The 18,250-nt window shown below is 34.8% G+C and overlaps 1 protein-coding gene and 1 pseudogene across 1 annotated transcript; one reads left to right on the forward strand and one right to left on the reverse strand.

Annotated features, from left to right (window-relative positions):
- Positions 1-5,043: 5,043 nt before the first annotated feature.
- On the reverse strand, positions 5,044-12,396 carry LOC143624304 (serpin-ZX pseudogene; annotated as a pseudogene).
- A 1,653-nt stretch (positions 12,397-14,049) lies between these two features.
- Positions 14,050-15,166, forward strand: LOC143624305 (uncharacterized). The gene is made up of 2 exons (XM_077095003.1): positions 14,050-14,287; positions 14,598-15,166. The coding sequence occupies exons 1-2, from the start codon at positions 14,050-14,052 to the stop codon at positions 15,164-15,166; spliced, it is 807 nt and encodes a 268-aa protein (XP_076951118.1).
- The last annotated feature ends 3,084 nt before the right edge of the window (positions 15,167-18,250 follow it).

The raw sequence follows: 18,250 nt of genomic DNA on the forward strand, positions 1-18,250 counted from the left end.
GTATGATGTAATTGACATGCCTAGGAATTTATTAGAAAAATGAGCCTTAATTTTTCAACTTCGGATATAGCTCAATTGCACAATAGTCGGTTTTGACCTAAACGAAGAACTTGATAGATTAACGAGCACATTCGGCGGATTAGGGATGAAAAAGACATTCTTAATCATAGTACTAACCTGTGATTAGTTGATTAAATCCTTGAATTTGTTGAAGTAGAAGAAAATCGAGGGGGGGGTCTATTTTGGTCCAATTGCAAGAAGAGAAAGGAGGCGGCCAAGGTTTAATAATTTTTGGGTTTTTACAAAACCAGCCCCTCAACTTTGGTATATGCAATCAGTTATTCCCAAAGCTATTTAAATGGACTTTTTAAAAGTACTACAAGGCCCCTCAAGTTGAAAAAATCAAATCCCGACAATTGTACAAACTTTACAAATGCCTATGTTGATTAACGAGAATTAACGGGTGTTAAAGCAACACATGTTGAGCGAGTAACCATGGTTTAGTATAATAATAATAATAATAATAATAATAATAATAATAATGAAAAATAAAATAATTCCTTGTGTTAGTGAATACAATCAATTAACATAACAATAGATGTATCCTCTCAACATGCCACTAGATTCGGACATGCTTACTCGGATAAGTTCTCAATCAATAAATGTGTCTTTTTGAACATGCCTCTAGATTCGGACATGTCTACTCGGATGGTGTATGATCATATTATGAGGATGAGAAACCAACCAACCATAAAAGAAGTAAACATATAAATCATTTAGAAATCAACAATTAATCAAGCAATATTACAACCACATAAAAAAGGAATTGTGTTTGAGTGAAACAATATAACAATCGTAGTTGCTAGTACAAATAATGCCCCCAAAACAAAATAGAGAAACAGGGGATGTCATTACTCACCTTAAAATAAATAAAAGAAATAACGAGAAGATAGGTAAAGTGGAGTAGTTAGTTTCACGAGAAGGTTCGACGATATGTCCTAATTTTAAAGGCATAACTAAAATAAATATTCTAATGATATAAACGAATAAAACACCCTAACAAAAGGTTTATAATGGATTTGGGATCGATACGGTGTTAAATATATTTTGTACTAATATTATAAATTATAACGTGAGTTAAAAATGTAACAATTTAATTACTATTACAAGTTAAATATAGTTTTTAATTCAATTAAACGCTAGATTAATTATATATATATATATATATATATATAAGAGAACTTATCTTGGTGACCGTTCATTTAGATGAGGAAAAAATTTATTTATTTGTAAAGGTTATATTAGGTTAGGTCGGAAAGTATATATAGATTTCATAATTAAGTAAAAACAATTATATATATATATAAATATAATATGCATATGCTTATAATTTAGCAAAACCAGTTTTTTTTTTTTTTTTTTGAAACCGGAATGCTAGATAAATATTTTGGTTTTTTTTTACTTTTTATATTTTCACGTTTGATTTGGTTTTATAAAGAATGATTTTTTTTGTGCTCCAAAATGTTTCTCAAAGTTCTCAATTTTCAAATGGTGTTCATACAATCTCAATCATACACACACACATATCTAAATGAAAATTTATTTGAAAGTTTAAATATATATATATACAGAAAAGTTTAAATGAAAATTTATTTAAAATATGTTTTGTTTGGTCCGTTTAAACGAGTGAAACATTATTAGTTTTTATATAAATTTAGTTTAGATAAACTGATATTTAAATTAAACAATTGAAAAATAAAACAAATTAAACAACAAAATCAAGCTTGGGGGACTTGAACCTGCGCCCCAGGCCAGTTCACATGTTTAAAACGCATGGCACTGGCCAACTGAGCCATAGCTTGAGTTTGTTTAAAGGTTGGAAACGAATTTAGATAAACAGAATGTCCAATAATCCCCAAAATTACACGAACCCTAATCGATAGACACCCAAATTGATGCATACTTGCCCTCTGTCAATCGAAATTGACAGAGGGCTTTTGTTAAGCATCCAATTCCGATCAAGATGAACTAAACAATTACCTGATTTTAACACGAGAAGGATGTGACAGAGAAATAGGGTTCCGGCGTCGTTCTTAAACATTAGTTGGATAAACGGGTTGTTCAGAGAGTAAATTGGGAGAGGGCTTTGATTCAAAATAGTTAGAGGATGGTGTGGGATAATTAAATTGCAATATGGACTAGTATTTATTGTGATTCATCATCAATTAAGCCACAGTTCTTGATTTGGTTCATGTATCATCAATTAGCTGGCCAATCAACATAATTAGCTTGTAATTGATTGCGTAATTGGTCAACTTACGTGTAGAGTTGATTAATTTCCGTGATATCCGGCCTTATTAACGGATTTAATGACCAAGGGAGGAGGTGTTTGGAACTCTCATTGCTAAAAACTCTGAGCTCAGGTCTGAGATTGATCGTTTGAAAGCGAAGATTGAAGAACAAGATATTCTGAACGAGATTCAGATCAAGATAAAAGAAGACATAGCCAGCAAGTATCGTGTCGCCTCTGAAATTATGAAGATGATTGATCAAGATGTTGAGGATCTTAAGGCTCGATTGAGTGCAGTCTTCGGAAGTTGGGCAAACTCTGATGATGATGATGATGATGATGATGATGATGATGATAATGATGGTGTTGGTGCTACTTGTGATGTTACCATGGTGGTTAGCACAATTGTTAGTGCTGGTGTGGATGTGTTGGTTACTGGCTCGGGAGATATTCTTGTTGTAAATTCGAATACTGGAGTGACTAAAGCTGATGATGTTGAAGAAGATAATGAGGATGATGACGAGGAAGATGAAGAAGATGATTTGATGGATAATTGATGATTCTGATGATGAAAATAATGGTAGAGGTGATGGAGGTGCTGGTGTTGGTGGTGGCACTGGAGTAGGTGAACAAAATGTTCCACAACATGATTTGCCACATGACTATCCCTCATCGGTGGTGCTGCAGCAAAAACAAGAGACAGAGATGCAGGTTTGGACGAAGAATTTCGTTCTATTTTTGAAATTGATGGACTTGCAGGTACACAGTCATAAGAGAAAGAAGGCTTGGACGATGACTATATCAACTGGTCACCATTTCCTGATACTTCAAAACAGGAAATCAGAGATCCTGTTCAAGCTGATGTCGATCCTGCTACTGTTGTCGCTCCCCCAACCAAAGCTTTTGCTAATGTGCCCAAGACGAAAAGGAAGACACGGCATTACGTGATTAAGTACTACAACAATCGATACCAGAATGATGCCTTTCATAATGAATCTCTCATTATGTACGCTCAGTGGCACAGTGACAGTCCAAGCTGGATGATCAGAAGAGAAAATGGCACCCTCACTTACCTGCATCACTCCGAGATGAAGACTCTGTCAGAGCTCGACATGAACTTCTTTAGAAGAGTAGTGGGTTATAGAGGTACTGAGGAAGGACTACATGGATGGTTCACACGTCTTGTTCACCATCAAGCCAAGGATGGTTATCCAACCTTAGAGCTCAACAAGGGAAAGAAACGCAGACATCCTACTGAGCTTGATGCCCTTGGTGGAAAGAAAAAGAAGGTCCTGAGATATGAAATGCCAGAAGATGGGCTTGATGTCTTTATCGTTGGTCCTTTCGAGCCAGATACTATTAAGGACTTCTTGGAGTTTGGCAGCCACACTGGTGAAGCTGTGATCCGATGCATGGGAGATTCAAGGTACAAGGCTTTCCACTTCTTTGATGAGCACATGCTGATGTGGTTTGAGAAGGATAACATCATGAAACTCCACAAAAGTCCTCTCATTGCCATATTTGACTCAATCAAAGGAGATGTTGAACAAATCGTTGAAAAGTTCAACAAGTTTGTTCGTCGAGTTGTTGAAGACCTGCTATACTATGAAGAGCTAGCATACGAGGCAGTCTGAGGACGAAGGCCACAAATAATACTAAAGACTTGAGGGAGATTCTAGGGCCCATTTATGTAATGCAGTCTTTTGTATTATTTCGTTTTGTTCACGATGTATTAAACTAGCTTTCGTCTATGTTTATATATGTTTAGGCCCGAGGCCTTGTAAACAAAAGCCCATTGGGCCATAAATAATGGAAAGGGACGACATACCTCTACTATAGATAGTAGAGGTATGTCCATGCACACACAACCTATTATCAATTTCACCAACTCTCACCCAACTACTCTTTGTACCTTACTCTCTTTCTTTCCTTTTTCGGTTAATAACAAACACAACAAGAAGTTCTTAGATCTCGGTTGCGACGAGTGATTTCGCTAGCTCGTAGTTTGGGATTGATTCAAGAACGTTGTTAGATCCGCTTTTTTGATACTACAGAGCTCCTGAACTTTGTCTCTTTTTTTAGCAAGTGCATACACATATATCCATATCAATTATCATTTGATATCTAAAACATACCCTTATCATTTGATATCTAAAACATGAGCTATTCAAGCATACATGAATGCGACTTAACATTTTCATTCTAAACAATAATTTATGCTCCTCACGTTTCAGTAGTTCAACATCCACTATTTTTCATTGGTTTGTGGTTTTTTCAGTTTAGTCAAACCTTTTTATACTAGTCACTTAAACAAGTTGTATGCTGATCTTAATCAAATATTGTTTTCATTTAGAGTGTAAGAAAAGATTCTTAAATTGTCATGATATTAAACTACCCGTCTACCGAATGAGTATAAAACTAGTTCTTGTTTGTTTTGACTATTTTGTCTGGTCATTTTATTTAGAGTAAACATAAGACGTCAATAAATTCTATTGGTTAAAAACCCAATATTATGTTCTTAGGAAAAATAAAAACAAGAGAACAAGGTGACCTAGTTCTTTTACATCTAGCGTAAGTACAAATGAACCAACATAAAACTCTTCATTCAAAACAAAAGACACTATTAAAGATTAATAACCGGCCTGTCCCATACTCCCATAAAAGCAATGAACAAAAATATAGCAAATCATCAGCAAGAATCTGAATAAAATTGCCAAAGCTGCATTAGTCTTACCCATAAACCAGTTGGCACAAAAATCAACAGCAAAAAAGAAAAGAAACAAGTCACGACCATAAACAAAAGACAACGTATTCATGATACCAAATATTTCAACTAACACTTGGATCAATCACGTGTCCAATAAACAACACGACACCGGACACATCCTCTCTTATCACAAACAAAAACGGATGATCCGCCACAAAATCAACCTTCTTGCGCTTTTGTGTGGCGGTGCACTGAAAAACTGCCTCATCATTATATTGACCGCTGCAACTTCAGTACCTTCTTCAAAAACCTCCACATACGTTTTATGATAAATGCTTGAAACATAAAGACTTTCTAGATTTTCACCCACAGTTGAGTCAGCCATTTCGGTAAAATCACAATCATCACTAAAAGGCAATACAAGACCTAATTCCTTCAACATATTAGAAGCTTCAAACCAGAATGAGAACTTAAATTTTAATATCAAAAACCGCCCGACTTCTACTTTTTGGCATGGAATGTGACGCTCTATAAAGTCAGATGTGGAGCTGATTTTCTGTACTAAAGATTGAAGGCCGTATTTTGCATCCGGGAGGAAAATATACATTGTGAACTTGCATTCATCTTGACCTTTCGAATAGGAAAGGCCAAGTACTTTAAAATTATCATATTCACTCACTAATTGGTTTTTCGAACTAGTCATGAACGGAACTTTAACTTTGTTACCATCGAGGAGGTGGAAGTCATATTCTATTGTTTCTTACTTGTCAAACTTCTGACTCCATGCTCCCTTGAAGTAGAGGGCATTTGCAAAGATGAGCCTAGTGTGATTGTTAACTGAAGTATCAGGAATGACTTTTTTTATAAGGCCATTGGTTTTCTTTTTGGCCCATAAATTCACTTTCTTAGGTACCCTGACAGCCTTTGTTAATCAATCAATAAACAATATGTTAGCTATATAAATAAGAAATTGTTACAATCCTGAATTTTGAAAACAAAATAACCAAGACTCATATCACAGTAAATCATTAAGGTTGTAAATGAACCCAACGCTTGCCAAAATGTTTGTGAACTGTACAAAAACGTTAATGAACAAATATAAACAACCAAACATTAATGATATACTTTACGTACACATTATCGAACACTTATTTTGTTCATGTTCGTTCATTTGGTTAGTCGAAAGAAATACTTTGTTCATTTTCATCAATTTAGTTAATCAAACAAACATAATGATTTTTTTAAATCTTTTCGTAGATATTTAAGCAAAATTATTAACAAAGGACAAAAATATATATGAATATTATGTGATTATATAATTGTTGAAAAAACACACCGACACAAACTAAACTTGATAGTGGGCCGAACCTTCTCGGTTATCAGAACAAGCTAACATAGCATACAATGAACAATCTGTGAAACACCACTAACATGATCATTGATGGCAAAACTAGAAAATATGATCTGAAATATATATAGTAACCCATATATAGTACACATTCTGGGCAATAACTCTACATACGTTTTGGTTACTAATGTCTAGTGTTGGTCTTATGGATCAACAACATGTTAAAATAAAGTTCGGAACTAACCTTGGTCTTGAAATCAACCCGTTTGCAAGCGGCTTTATGAACGGTTTTCACAACCTTTTTGAAAGAAGGTTTAAGTGAAAGGGTTTTGTCAAGCCAAACACCGTTTACAAAAGACAATCGCGGTCCGCCATTTGGGCTACCATCCACTAAGATATCGGGCACAAGCTGCGAGTAAAGAGAGTTGAGGTCATCGGTGGTATTTGTTTTGAGGAAAGCAAGGAGTTGGTCAAGCGTTTGGCCTTTGGAACCAGCGGCCGCCAAGCTCAGGCCGGCCTGCATGGAAAGCGGCGAGAAAACAACGTTGGAGTCGTGTTGGTCGGAGAGAAGGTGGGTGGCCAGTATGGTTGAGACGTGGGTTTGATTGCTGATTGATAGTTCATTGTGGGAGGAACCAGAAGACGATGCTGTTTTGGACTTGAAGAAGTATTTATAATTTAATGAAACCTACTCATTCAAAAATCTAATATTATCTAGAATTTGATTTCCTTTTTCTTAATACTCAAATCAAAACAAATCAAATATATATTACATTTAAAATTTGGTTTATCTTTTCCTAATTAATCACCGTATATACTCTTTTTTCCTAAAAGCAACTTTTATTATACCTAACACATGAAAGAATCTTAATTTAAGCAACCATAAATTATCTTGAAAAGTCCTGACAAAGACTTCTACAAGATGCTCTATTTTCTCATAGAAATATATCCGTTCAATAAGATCTCCATAAGATGTTGATTGCAAGTGAGAAGATTCGTTACGGAGAAAGAGGAAGCCATATTCATATTCACATACATAAGAAGAATATAGGAAGAAGAATAGTCTATGATTTCTTTTAAAAAACAAGAGTTGACTTTCTTTAATTTTGAAATAATAATAATAATACTATCCCAATTATGACACTCATAGAGAAAGAATCTTAATAAATGCAAAGAGGAATCCTTTTTTTTTCCAACAGCGAAGAGCATGAACCAAGATTTCCGGTTTTCACCAGCGCGTAGTGTCACATCCCAACCTAAGACGAAAATGTCGGGGCGCAAACTGATTGCTCACAGCTCGACACTAACATGACAATATTAATGGCAATATCTATATTATTTTATTAAATCGACCAAATACAAAATCCGAAAGAAAAATACAAATAGAATTCAAATCAATCAAATATTCTTGCTTATATATAACTGGTGGAGAAGCCCATGCTTCGCGGCAGGGACACAAGGGGAATATTGTCAGTAAATGCTGCCAACAATAAATTTTAGGATTGCAAACGAAACAAATTTCAGTGGGAAGTTCGTTTATGTATGTTTATATAAGAAACATAAACGAAAGAACATGAACATGTTCAACACACAAATCAATTACTCCTGACATGTTTAGCAAGCATCATCGATGACTAAAAAATATCCCAAAAACCAAATTAGTCTAAAAAAAAAGTGGACATACAAAGTTCATTACAAAACCACATACCAACAGTCAAACTTATAAATATTTGGAAAGAAAAGAAAGAAAGACGTTTGTGATACAAGCAAAAATTGCTTAAAATTTCGTGTGATGATTAACATATCTCTACTAACTAACCATGTATCTGCTTTAAACAAAAGTCCAGTGAAAATATTAAAATCTTAAACAATATAGAACCAAAGACAGTGAAAATATTAAAATATTAAACAATATAGAACCAAAGACGGTGTTGCATCCCCAAAGAGGAGATTAACAAAGAAAAAAGATATGAATTTCGCATTAAATCATTAAAAAAAACAAGTTTGCCCTTCTTTAAGACATTGAAATTCAAGGGTAGCTTTATCAGTCTCTATCTCGCATATAATATCACCAACCTCAATCCATCTCACAAAGTAAAAACTATAAAAAAGGGATTTAGTCCTATAATTTGAGATCATTTAATGCCAACGAAAACAAATATCATTCCATGAGTATAGTACTAACCTTTATTTCTTTGACCTAATGACCTCTGATCCACCAAGAACAGTTTAAGGGATATTTTGGATATTGTTTAAGTCCTCGACCTAGTTAAGTACACATCGATTATATGTAAAGTAGAGCTTTGATTATATAGATAGCGAAAAATGATTAGAATAATAGTATTATAAAATAGCTTTATGGTAACTACAATAAGTTGACCAACTAGCATATCCTTTGCACTATTTGGTAATCTTTGTCAAAGACCTCCATGTGGTGGTCCATGCGACAAGTTGACTAATGGAACCTATTGAAGTCATAATAATAACTATAGGTTTATTCGGTATAAAAGAAATATGGAATTAAGAGCACAGTGAGTTAGGGAATATAAAATTTACATTTATTCAAGACTCTCAAATTAAGAAAAAACTTTGGGCCTGAAAATGGTCAGAAAATTGTGGATGAATCCAACGTATGTTAGCGCATCCTATCCAAAAGCTTCATTTGATGTTGTAAATAGCATAAATCCATTGTATCTTGAGCTCATATGTATTTGTTTTGGTAATACTATTTTGGTTCTTGCAAATCATCTTTAAAATTTAAGAATGTTACCATCCTGTCTGCATGAATTACTCCAAATTATGATTTTAACAACCATTTTAACAGAATATTATGATTTTAACAACCATTTGATAATAATGGTTAATATGTAGTAGTCTTGGCAAGTCAGATGATTCTATGACTGTAGCTATTATGTGTAGTACTTCAGGCGCTATGTACATGTTACTGATGCCTTTGAGGTGATTAAATGCAATAGGGCTATGATGATGAGTTTGATTTTGATCGAAGTTGAGATTTTTACATGTCTTGGCGAGGCAACCGAGATGGTCATGTGCTTAATTTCGGTTTCACATGGCAACCGGTAAACTTGCAGCCATGACACATGATTTCTCCTTTTTTTATTATTCATATATCTAAGCCTTATAACTTTGAATTGAGTCATAACTTATAATTGCGAACATTAGCTTACTCAACATTTTGGTAAATAAAAACACTTTTTGAGTTACTTGCAGGTAAATTTTCTGCTTATGATGAATCGGTGAGGGTAGCATGCTGCTTTGCTTTCATTTGTTATGTATCGCTAGCCGGTTTCATTTTTTAGTATAAGACTGATTATGACAACCGAACCCCTTTTATGAGTGCGCCTCATAACATGTCCAGTAAAAAAGATAATATTTTCGTTATGATAGATGCAGGTTTCGGCCAGAACGGTTGTATTATGAGTAGGGCTGGATTGATTTTGCTAATAATCTAATATTATTAAAGCTATGATGGTTTCCTAAGCTATATAAATAGTGATGTTGTCCGAGTCTTTTTGGTTCCTATGTTCAAGGCTTGAAACAATCCGTAATTGTGTTAAACGGGTCAACGTATGAACCTGTTTGGTTCAATCGAGCATAGGCCCTTTCGTTGAACGGGCGATGATGTTTCTTTAGCCTCTCTTTTAAAGCACCACTTTATTTTCGTCCATTTTTTCTCTACTTAACTGCATATTGGAATTCATTTTTTGTTTGGTTCCTACTTTTGACGGATTGAAACGGTTAAAGACCCTAATTGTGTTAAACGGGTCAATGTGTGAACCCGTGTGGTTCAATCGGAGATAGTCCCTTTTGAAGAACGGGTAATGATGTTTCTTGAGCCTCTTTAATTGCTTTTTGTTTGACAAGCAAGGGTTTTACCAAACTTTACAACTTACTATCAACACCTTGGTTATTTGTACAAGAATTATGACGCCATCTGTTGAGATTAATTTTGTTTAGTCACTGACGATGCTTCGCTTTTGACATGGCAACTTATGTTGTAGCCATGCTGCGGACTTGAGCCTCACGCTAACAATTTGAGATTTAAATTGCACTCTTTTTACATGATCTTATGTCCCCCGCCGCAACACGGCGGGTTCTAAATACTAGTTTTATTATAATTTCTGCTGCATTTCTATTATAATTTCATAAACTTAATAGCTTCGGGGGCAAGGGATCCAAATGTATCAAAAGCAAAAGTAATGAATAAGTGTTTATTCTCGGCACATGTTTTCTCATGTTTAGCAATTTTTTTTCTAATTCCGTCTTCAACACAGCCTGCCTAACAACAAACCTGGTATCCCTAAGCCCGACAAGGGGATACTCTAATAAGGTCTGTACAAGTGTGCTCCTCTTGTCCATCCAAACACAAGAACGCCTGCTGGCCGGAGAGTAGACCTCCCTTCAAGTGGATCCGACAGGAAATTCACAGGAGTTTCTTTTTTTGCCAAGATCCCCGCTCGTTTTAGCACATCACAAAGGACATCTCTGACCAAATCATGTGTATATTTAAACCCCGGAAACTCCTTGCAATGAACGATATGTTCACCAAAATTATCCAAGCAAACTTTGCGGCAAACAGAGCATGGCTCATCAACCAGAAACAGCGGGATCATTAAATGATATTTAAGAATAGTCTGGTACTCCACTAGTGACATGTGCTGCTCTAACCCTTCGATGGGGATGACGGTCTAGAAATCTTATGCATGGGAAGCCTAAAGGCATTCTAACCATTTTACTATAAAGGACACTCCCAAACTTTGTGAATGGTGATTTTACATGTTCTTACATCCCACACCTAAGCATAATTTTAAATGTTGTTTTAAGCTTATAAAATTCTTAGTGAGTGCATTTTCATACCACTACGGAAACGAATATAATTAATACTGAACAACCCCCACGTATGCATACCGTACCGCAACGTGCGTGGCTAATCAACTAGTTAGTATGAAAACATATAAACATTAAATTTATTTTGTAAAATATTATGACCTGATAGTTTTCGTACACTTGTGGAATGTGATAAATTAACAAAATTATTTTATTTTCAAGTGCATATGGATTGAATAATTAGTCTTTTTGATAGATATCCTTAAATCCCTCGTCTCTTGAACCTATTCTCCAAGATTCAAAACTGAAAGGACCATTTGAATTGTTCTTGGTTGTGAGATACATTCATGTTCAAACTTCTAGTTCTGGAAAAACAAAAAGAAACTTCTTAACAAACAAAAGAAAAAAATTCAGGTTCCGTTTGAAGGAGTGAAATCATGCCTCCAATTTGTTTAGGCAGTGATGATGCTTTGCTTTTGACATGGCAACTTATGTTGTAGCCATGCTGTGGACTTGAGCCTCACGTTAACAGTTTGAGATTTGAATTGCACTCTTTTTACACGATCTTATGGCCCCTGCCATAACACGGTGGGGTCTAAATACTAGTTTTATAAAATTTCTGCTACATTTCTATTATAATTTCATAAACGTAATAGCTTTGGGGGTAAGGGATCCAAATGTATCAAAAGCAAAATGAATGAATACGTATTTATTCTCGGCACATGCTTTCTCATGTTTAGCAATTTTTCCTGATTCCGCCTTCAACATAGTCTGCCTAACAACAAACCTGGTATCCCTAAGCCCGACAACGGGATACTCTAATAAGGTCTATACAAGCATGCTCCCCTTGTACATCCAAACACAAGAACGCCTGCTGGCCGGAGAGTAAACCTCCCTTCAAGTGGATCCGATAGGAAATTCACAGAAGCTTCTTTTTTTGCTGAGATCCTCACTCGTTTTAACACAAAGGACGTCTCTGACCAAATCATGCCTATATTTAAACCCCGGAAGCTCCTTGTAATAAACGACATGTTCACCAAAACTATCCAAGCAAACCGGACATGGCTCATCAACCGGGAATAATGAGATTATTAGACGGTATTTATAAAGAATGGCTCGATACTCCACTGCTGACATGTGCTGCCATAACCCTTCTATGGGGATGACGGTCAAGAATCTTGAGCATAGGGAATCTGAAGGCATTCTAACACCGCTTACTAAAGAGTAGATAAGTTAAACTCATCTCCCAAACTTTGGATGATTTTACTATAAAGGACACTCTCAAACTTTATGAATGGTGATTTTACATTTTCTTACATCCCACACCTAAGCATAATTTTAAATGTTGTTTTAGGCTTATAAAACTCTTAGTAAGCGCATTTTCATACCACTACGGTAATGAACATAATTAATATGAAAAACCCCCACTACCGTACCGCAGCGCGCGTGGGTAATCAACTAGTTAGTATGAAAACATAAAAACATTAAATTTTTTTAATAAAAAATCATGACCTAATAGTTTTCATACATTTGTGGAATGTGATAAATTAACAAAATTATTGTATTTTCAAGTACATACGAATTGACTAATTAGGCTTTTTGAGGGTATCCTTAATTCCCTCGTCTCTTGAACCTATTCTCCAAGATTCAAAACTGAAATGACCATTTGAATTGTTCTAGGTTGTGAGATGCATTTACGTTCAAACTTCTTGTTTCGGAAAAACAAAAAGAAAGTTCTTAACAAACAAAAGAAAAGAATTTAGGTTCCATTTGAAAGAGTGAAATCACGCCTTCATATGGGTTCATGTGAAAACTTTGTGGAAATGGCATAACGTCTATGTGACACTATTGGGAATTTCGGGTCAAGAGCGTTACTTGGCGTGTAAGGCAAAGTAACATGATTTAAGGAGTGCATAACTATAAACAATTAAATGTGCTCAGATTTAATTGTTAGTATAATTATCAGGTCCTATTATTTAGCAATCCTAGTTGTAGTCTAAACGTGATAGGTTAGATTATAAATACCCGTGCTTTGGGGTTTAGGAGATTGTAATCTAAACAATTGAGTTTTGTGAAGTTTCTCAATAACAAACGTGTCTGAGTTTGTGTTCGATACCGGGTACCAATTCCATTAATTGGTATCAGAGCGTTCAAAGGGGACCTGCGTTCATCGGAGCCTGCAATCAACGATCGACATGCACCTGCCACCGGAATCAGAACCTGCGACGTGAGGGAACTTTTTTCCGGTGATCAGAAACCTGCAATTGTCGAAGGTTCGTTCAGCTAATCAGAACAGCGACAACCTGAGTTCTGATTCAGAGAGTTCAATCGGAAACCTGTATCTACAACCGGTGGATTGAGGAACCGCGACTTAGGGTTTCTTAATCAGAACAGAGGGTAGGCAGCGATCGATTTGGATTTGAATTAATTAGGCTTTTAGTAGCGGCTGAGAAGAGCGGATTGTTAAAGAAGTTTATTGTTTGTTGAAGTAGGAGCCTGGGGAACACAAAAAGAAAGATCGTAAAAGTCAAAAAGGTGGTTTCTGTGAACTACCAAAAAGGAACACCATAAAAGACAAAAAGGTATTTGTTTGTGTGGACAGGAGCTAACAAAGCAAACAAGAGGAATTTTGAAGCTAAGTTTCTTTATTCTTTATTATTTTTTAAGGTGATTTGGTTGTGTACAATAAACTGAATCATGTGTTGGAACCATTGAATCGAGGTCACGGGTTTTTTCGAAGACTTATAGTCGAAGAAACAAGATGAGTGACGAGAACCAAACGGGTAAAGAGATGATATCTGGATCGTTTCAGTGTCCGCGTTTGACAAAAACGAATTACACAAGTTGGATATGCACATGGAGGTTGTTTTTGGGATTCATGGAGTTTGGGATGTAATTGACCTGGGCTCTAATGAGGCGAAGAAAAATAACATCACAAAGGCGCTTCCGTTTCAGTCGATTCCCGAGGAACAGATACTTCAAATCGGTAATTTTAAATTGGCAAAAGAGATGTGGGATGCCATAAAGTCAAGAAACATGGGCGCAGAACGTGTGAAGGATGCTAGACTTCATACGTTAATACGTGAATTTGACGGTTTGATGATGAAATAAACCGAAACAATTGATGAGTATGCCTCGAGAATAACCCCGGTCTCTTCTAAAGCAACCACACTTGGACAACCATATGAAGAAAGGAAGCTAGTTCAAAAATTCTTCACAAGCCTACCGAGCCGGTTTATCCAAGTTGTAGGATCCCTTAAGCAAGTATTAGACCTTAAAACAGTCGGTTTTGAGGATGTTTTCGGGAGGTTAAAGACTTATGAGGAGCGTATCAGAGGACACATGTTGCGTTCTGAAGAAGGTAAACTTTTGTTTAATCATTCTGAATCCTCTTCGAGTTCAAGGCAGGTTTCACGCAAATCGAGTAGGGGTCGCAGGAAAGGTTCGAACCGAGGACGTGGTAGTGGACGTGGCAATCAGAACCGTGGTTCACAAGGAAGCTCCAATGAAGGGGATAAACGAAAGGTTAAAAAAGGATTACTCGGAAGTTCAATGCTTTCGTTGTGATGAATTTGGTCACTTTGTCTCGAGGTGTTCGGAGCGAAGAAAAGAAAAACAAGCAAATTTGGCCGACACAGAAGAAAAAGACTCGTCCCTCTATATGGTGCAGTGTGTTCAAGAAAAAGTGTACTTGAATGAACAGAAGGTTATGCCAAAAGATTACAATGGTGGTTCGGACGAACAAGACTTGTGGTATTTGGATAACGGAGCGAGCAACAATATGACGGGTAATGTATCTTTTTTCTCTGAATTAAATAAACGTGTTGGTGGCAAAGTTAAATTTGGAGATGGGTCTTATGTTGATATTTGCGGGAAAGGGTCGATATTGCTAGTCGGTAAAACGGGGGAGCAACAATTATTGTCCGATATTTATTATATTCCTAGTTTACAAAGTAATATTATTAGTCTTTGATGTCTGAGATGAATGGGTGTGCCCATCTGGGAGTAACGCTCCTAAACCTTTCTATCAATGGTACGAGTGCTGGAGCATCCATTAAAGGAAACCAGAGGTGAGCTCTCGACAGTTTCTCAATAGAAGAACGTTTCAATGTCTTACGTCGCATTCTCGGAATTTTAAACCGAGACTGATACTGGAACATCGAACGAGACAGCGTAGGGGTGGAGGTTTTGCACCCGTGAGGAGGAAGGGGTGTAGGAGCTGTGTCTCAGGGGATCTGGTTAAATCCGACTATCCGGCAACCTTAAATTGCAATCAATATGGAATTAATTGAATTGGACGGTTATGTAATCAATTGAGTGAGAACTTAGGTAACGATGTTGAAGGTTATTAACCCTAATCGTCCAACCTGACCATTCGGCATCTCACATTCCTCCACTTTCATTGGCCACCACCGCCTCCCATCCTCGCGCCATCGCCACAAACCTCTTCCAACATCGTCGTCGCCATCTTCCATCTTCCGCTATTCACTTGAATCTGAAACTCTTCAATTGCAACATCGTCGCTTTAGATGTTGGTCCTGCTGAGCTTCATTTCACAATTTCAAGATTTTATCATTAATTTTTCAATCGAGTATATAAACATTAAATAAATTATTGTTTTTATGTATATTAAAATAAGAGGTCGTTAGGAACCGTAGAGTTTTTTTTTTCTTGGCATTCCGGTGTAAATTTTGTTGAGAATGAAGTTTTATTCAAATTAGAGTTTTTTCTAATGTAAGCTATACAAGGTTCGGTACAAACCGAACAATATCAGTACCGCTAGCGGTATTATCGATACATGTATCGTCACTCGTTTTTATGCTTTCAGTCAATGTAAACCCCGTTCATATACTTTTGGGCATATATTATTATTATTATTGGTATAGATATGATTAGATTGATGAAAAACATTTAAAATATAAACTTATTTTAAAATGGTCTAAAAGTTGTCATTGTAAATCGTAGAACAACAATCTACATCTACATCTACATATTCTAATAAAAGAAAATAATTTTGACATTTGTTGCTTTATGGTTAAACCTCACTAACTCTTTTAAGATCTTAATTGACCATAATATATGTCATAGATAAATAATTATTCATTTTCCTTTTACGTCATATTTATATTATATCTATACATTTTTATAAAAATAAATATTAACATATTATTTTACTATATATTCCAAAATACTTGGTGAAATTTAAAAATCAACAGCAAATCATGTTACTTAAAGATTGAAAAGAATATAATTTCAAATATTATTCATTTATCTATTATTATTATTATTATTATTGTTGTTGTTGTTATTGTTGTAAATTGTCATATAAATTTATAAATTATAAAGATATGCTTTAAATCTATCAATTTATTTTTTCAATTAATTTAGTAAACTATATATATATATGTGTGTGTGTGTGTGTGTGTGTGTTAAAATGTAATGATAATATATACCAATCACTTTCATATATATTATCAAGGATTATTTCGTGTTTCTTGTGGAACTTAAATTTGATTTTATGGGTCAAAGTTGGTAAATAGATTGTTTAGTACAAGTTAACTACATCTGGGTCAAACTTGTTACGAGTCAAATGGGAAATCTAAGTATTTTTAAAAGTTTTAGAATGAAAATATATTTATTTTCAAATTTGTTACGGGTTCAAAGTGTTGGCTTGAAAATGTCAAACGGATGAAAGTTAGAATTTTAAACATGATTCAAGTTTTAAATTTATTTTCAAGGGTATTTTTGAAAATAATCAAATGGTTCGGGATTTGACAAATTGATTGTTTCTCCCTCAACTATTAAAATTTAAGAAAAGATAGCGAACACTTTCGACATGTCACCCCCAGGCCTATCAATGCTTCTAACTTTTATCAAATTTGAAGCATTTGTATTAGCATTAACTTTTCCTTCAACGGTGGTCAGAACATTGTATGGGAAGCATGCCACGTAAAACTATGCTCAAATAAAGCAAAATATTCACAAAATTGAATAGGTAACATGTTATTTTTTATGTTGTCATTTTAGCAAAGTCAATAAGCTCCCCGAAACTTATCAAAACCTTATTCACGGTGTAGCTCAGAAACACGTAGCTCTTGAAAAACATTCGTAGTTACAATTTAATGTTCTCATTTCCTTCTATGGATGGTAAATTGATAAATATATCAATAAAGGTAACTTCCTTCTGTATTTAAACGTAGTAGTCAGAACTATTATTGTATGAAAAGCTTTTTTCCTCGAAATTGGTCAATAACCAAAGTTCTTTCAATTATACATATATAATACTGAGAATGATATTTTTAATCGAATGAGCGTTCTCGAGTATGTTTTTGCACATGCATTTTTTTTATTAAGTTCATTTACGAAAAATCATTTTGTGATATAAATAAAATCAATTTATGTACACATAGTATAGTTACAAGCATAAATGTAATACATTTTTCAATATACGTTATGTAATTTTTTTACTTTACTTGTAATTTTATAATTTGGATTATCCCTTGTGCTACACTAGCTTTAGCTAGTTATTTAATATTTTATAACTAAGAAATAATATATGACTAAATTGACGTATAAGAAAAAAAGAATTAATTTAAAAGAAAAAGTAATAAGAAAGTTCAGTTTTTAAAAATTATTTTAAAGCATACGCGTTATCATTTTTCTTTTATAAAAGATGAACATTTTGACCAAACTGTTATTCTTGAATATAAATTGTTTTCTATATATATATATATATATGCATTTAAAACTTTTATTTATTAAAAAGAATTCCTAATATTAAATCAAATGAAAATTATTTGAAAAAAAGTTTGACAATTGGTGTTTGTGGACAATACAAAAGAACCAATTTACTTTTGACTATATCACCACTAAAATCCACGAATTCGGTAAGCAGGCAGGCAGGCGTTAAAAAATAGAAAAACAACTTTTAAGTTTTATTATCCTATGCTCGTTATCCATCCATCCATCCATCCTTGTTTCTTCATATTCACTCTTCCATTTACAGGTAAACAAACTAAACCACTATTCAGTCATCATCACACCACGTCACGTCACG

This window comes from Bidens hawaiensis, unplaced genomic scaffold (genome assembly GCF_021521415.1).
Source record: "Bidens hawaiensis isolate Kalapana, Puna unplaced genomic scaffold, B.hawaiensis_p1.1 tig00003760_1, whole genome shotgun sequence".
Lineage (NCBI taxonomy): Eukaryota > Viridiplantae > Streptophyta > Magnoliopsida > Asterales > Asteraceae > Bidens > Bidens hawaiensis.

Coding starts and splice junctions, on each gene's coding strand:
- LOC143624305 (XM_077095003.1), top strand. CDS start 14,050: ATGGAGGTTGTTTTTGGGATTCATGGAGTTTGGGATGTAATTGACCTG. Junction 14,288..14,597: donor GTTAATACGTGAATTTGACG/GTTTGATGATGA, acceptor TTCGAGTTCAAG/GCAGGTTTCACGCAAATCGA.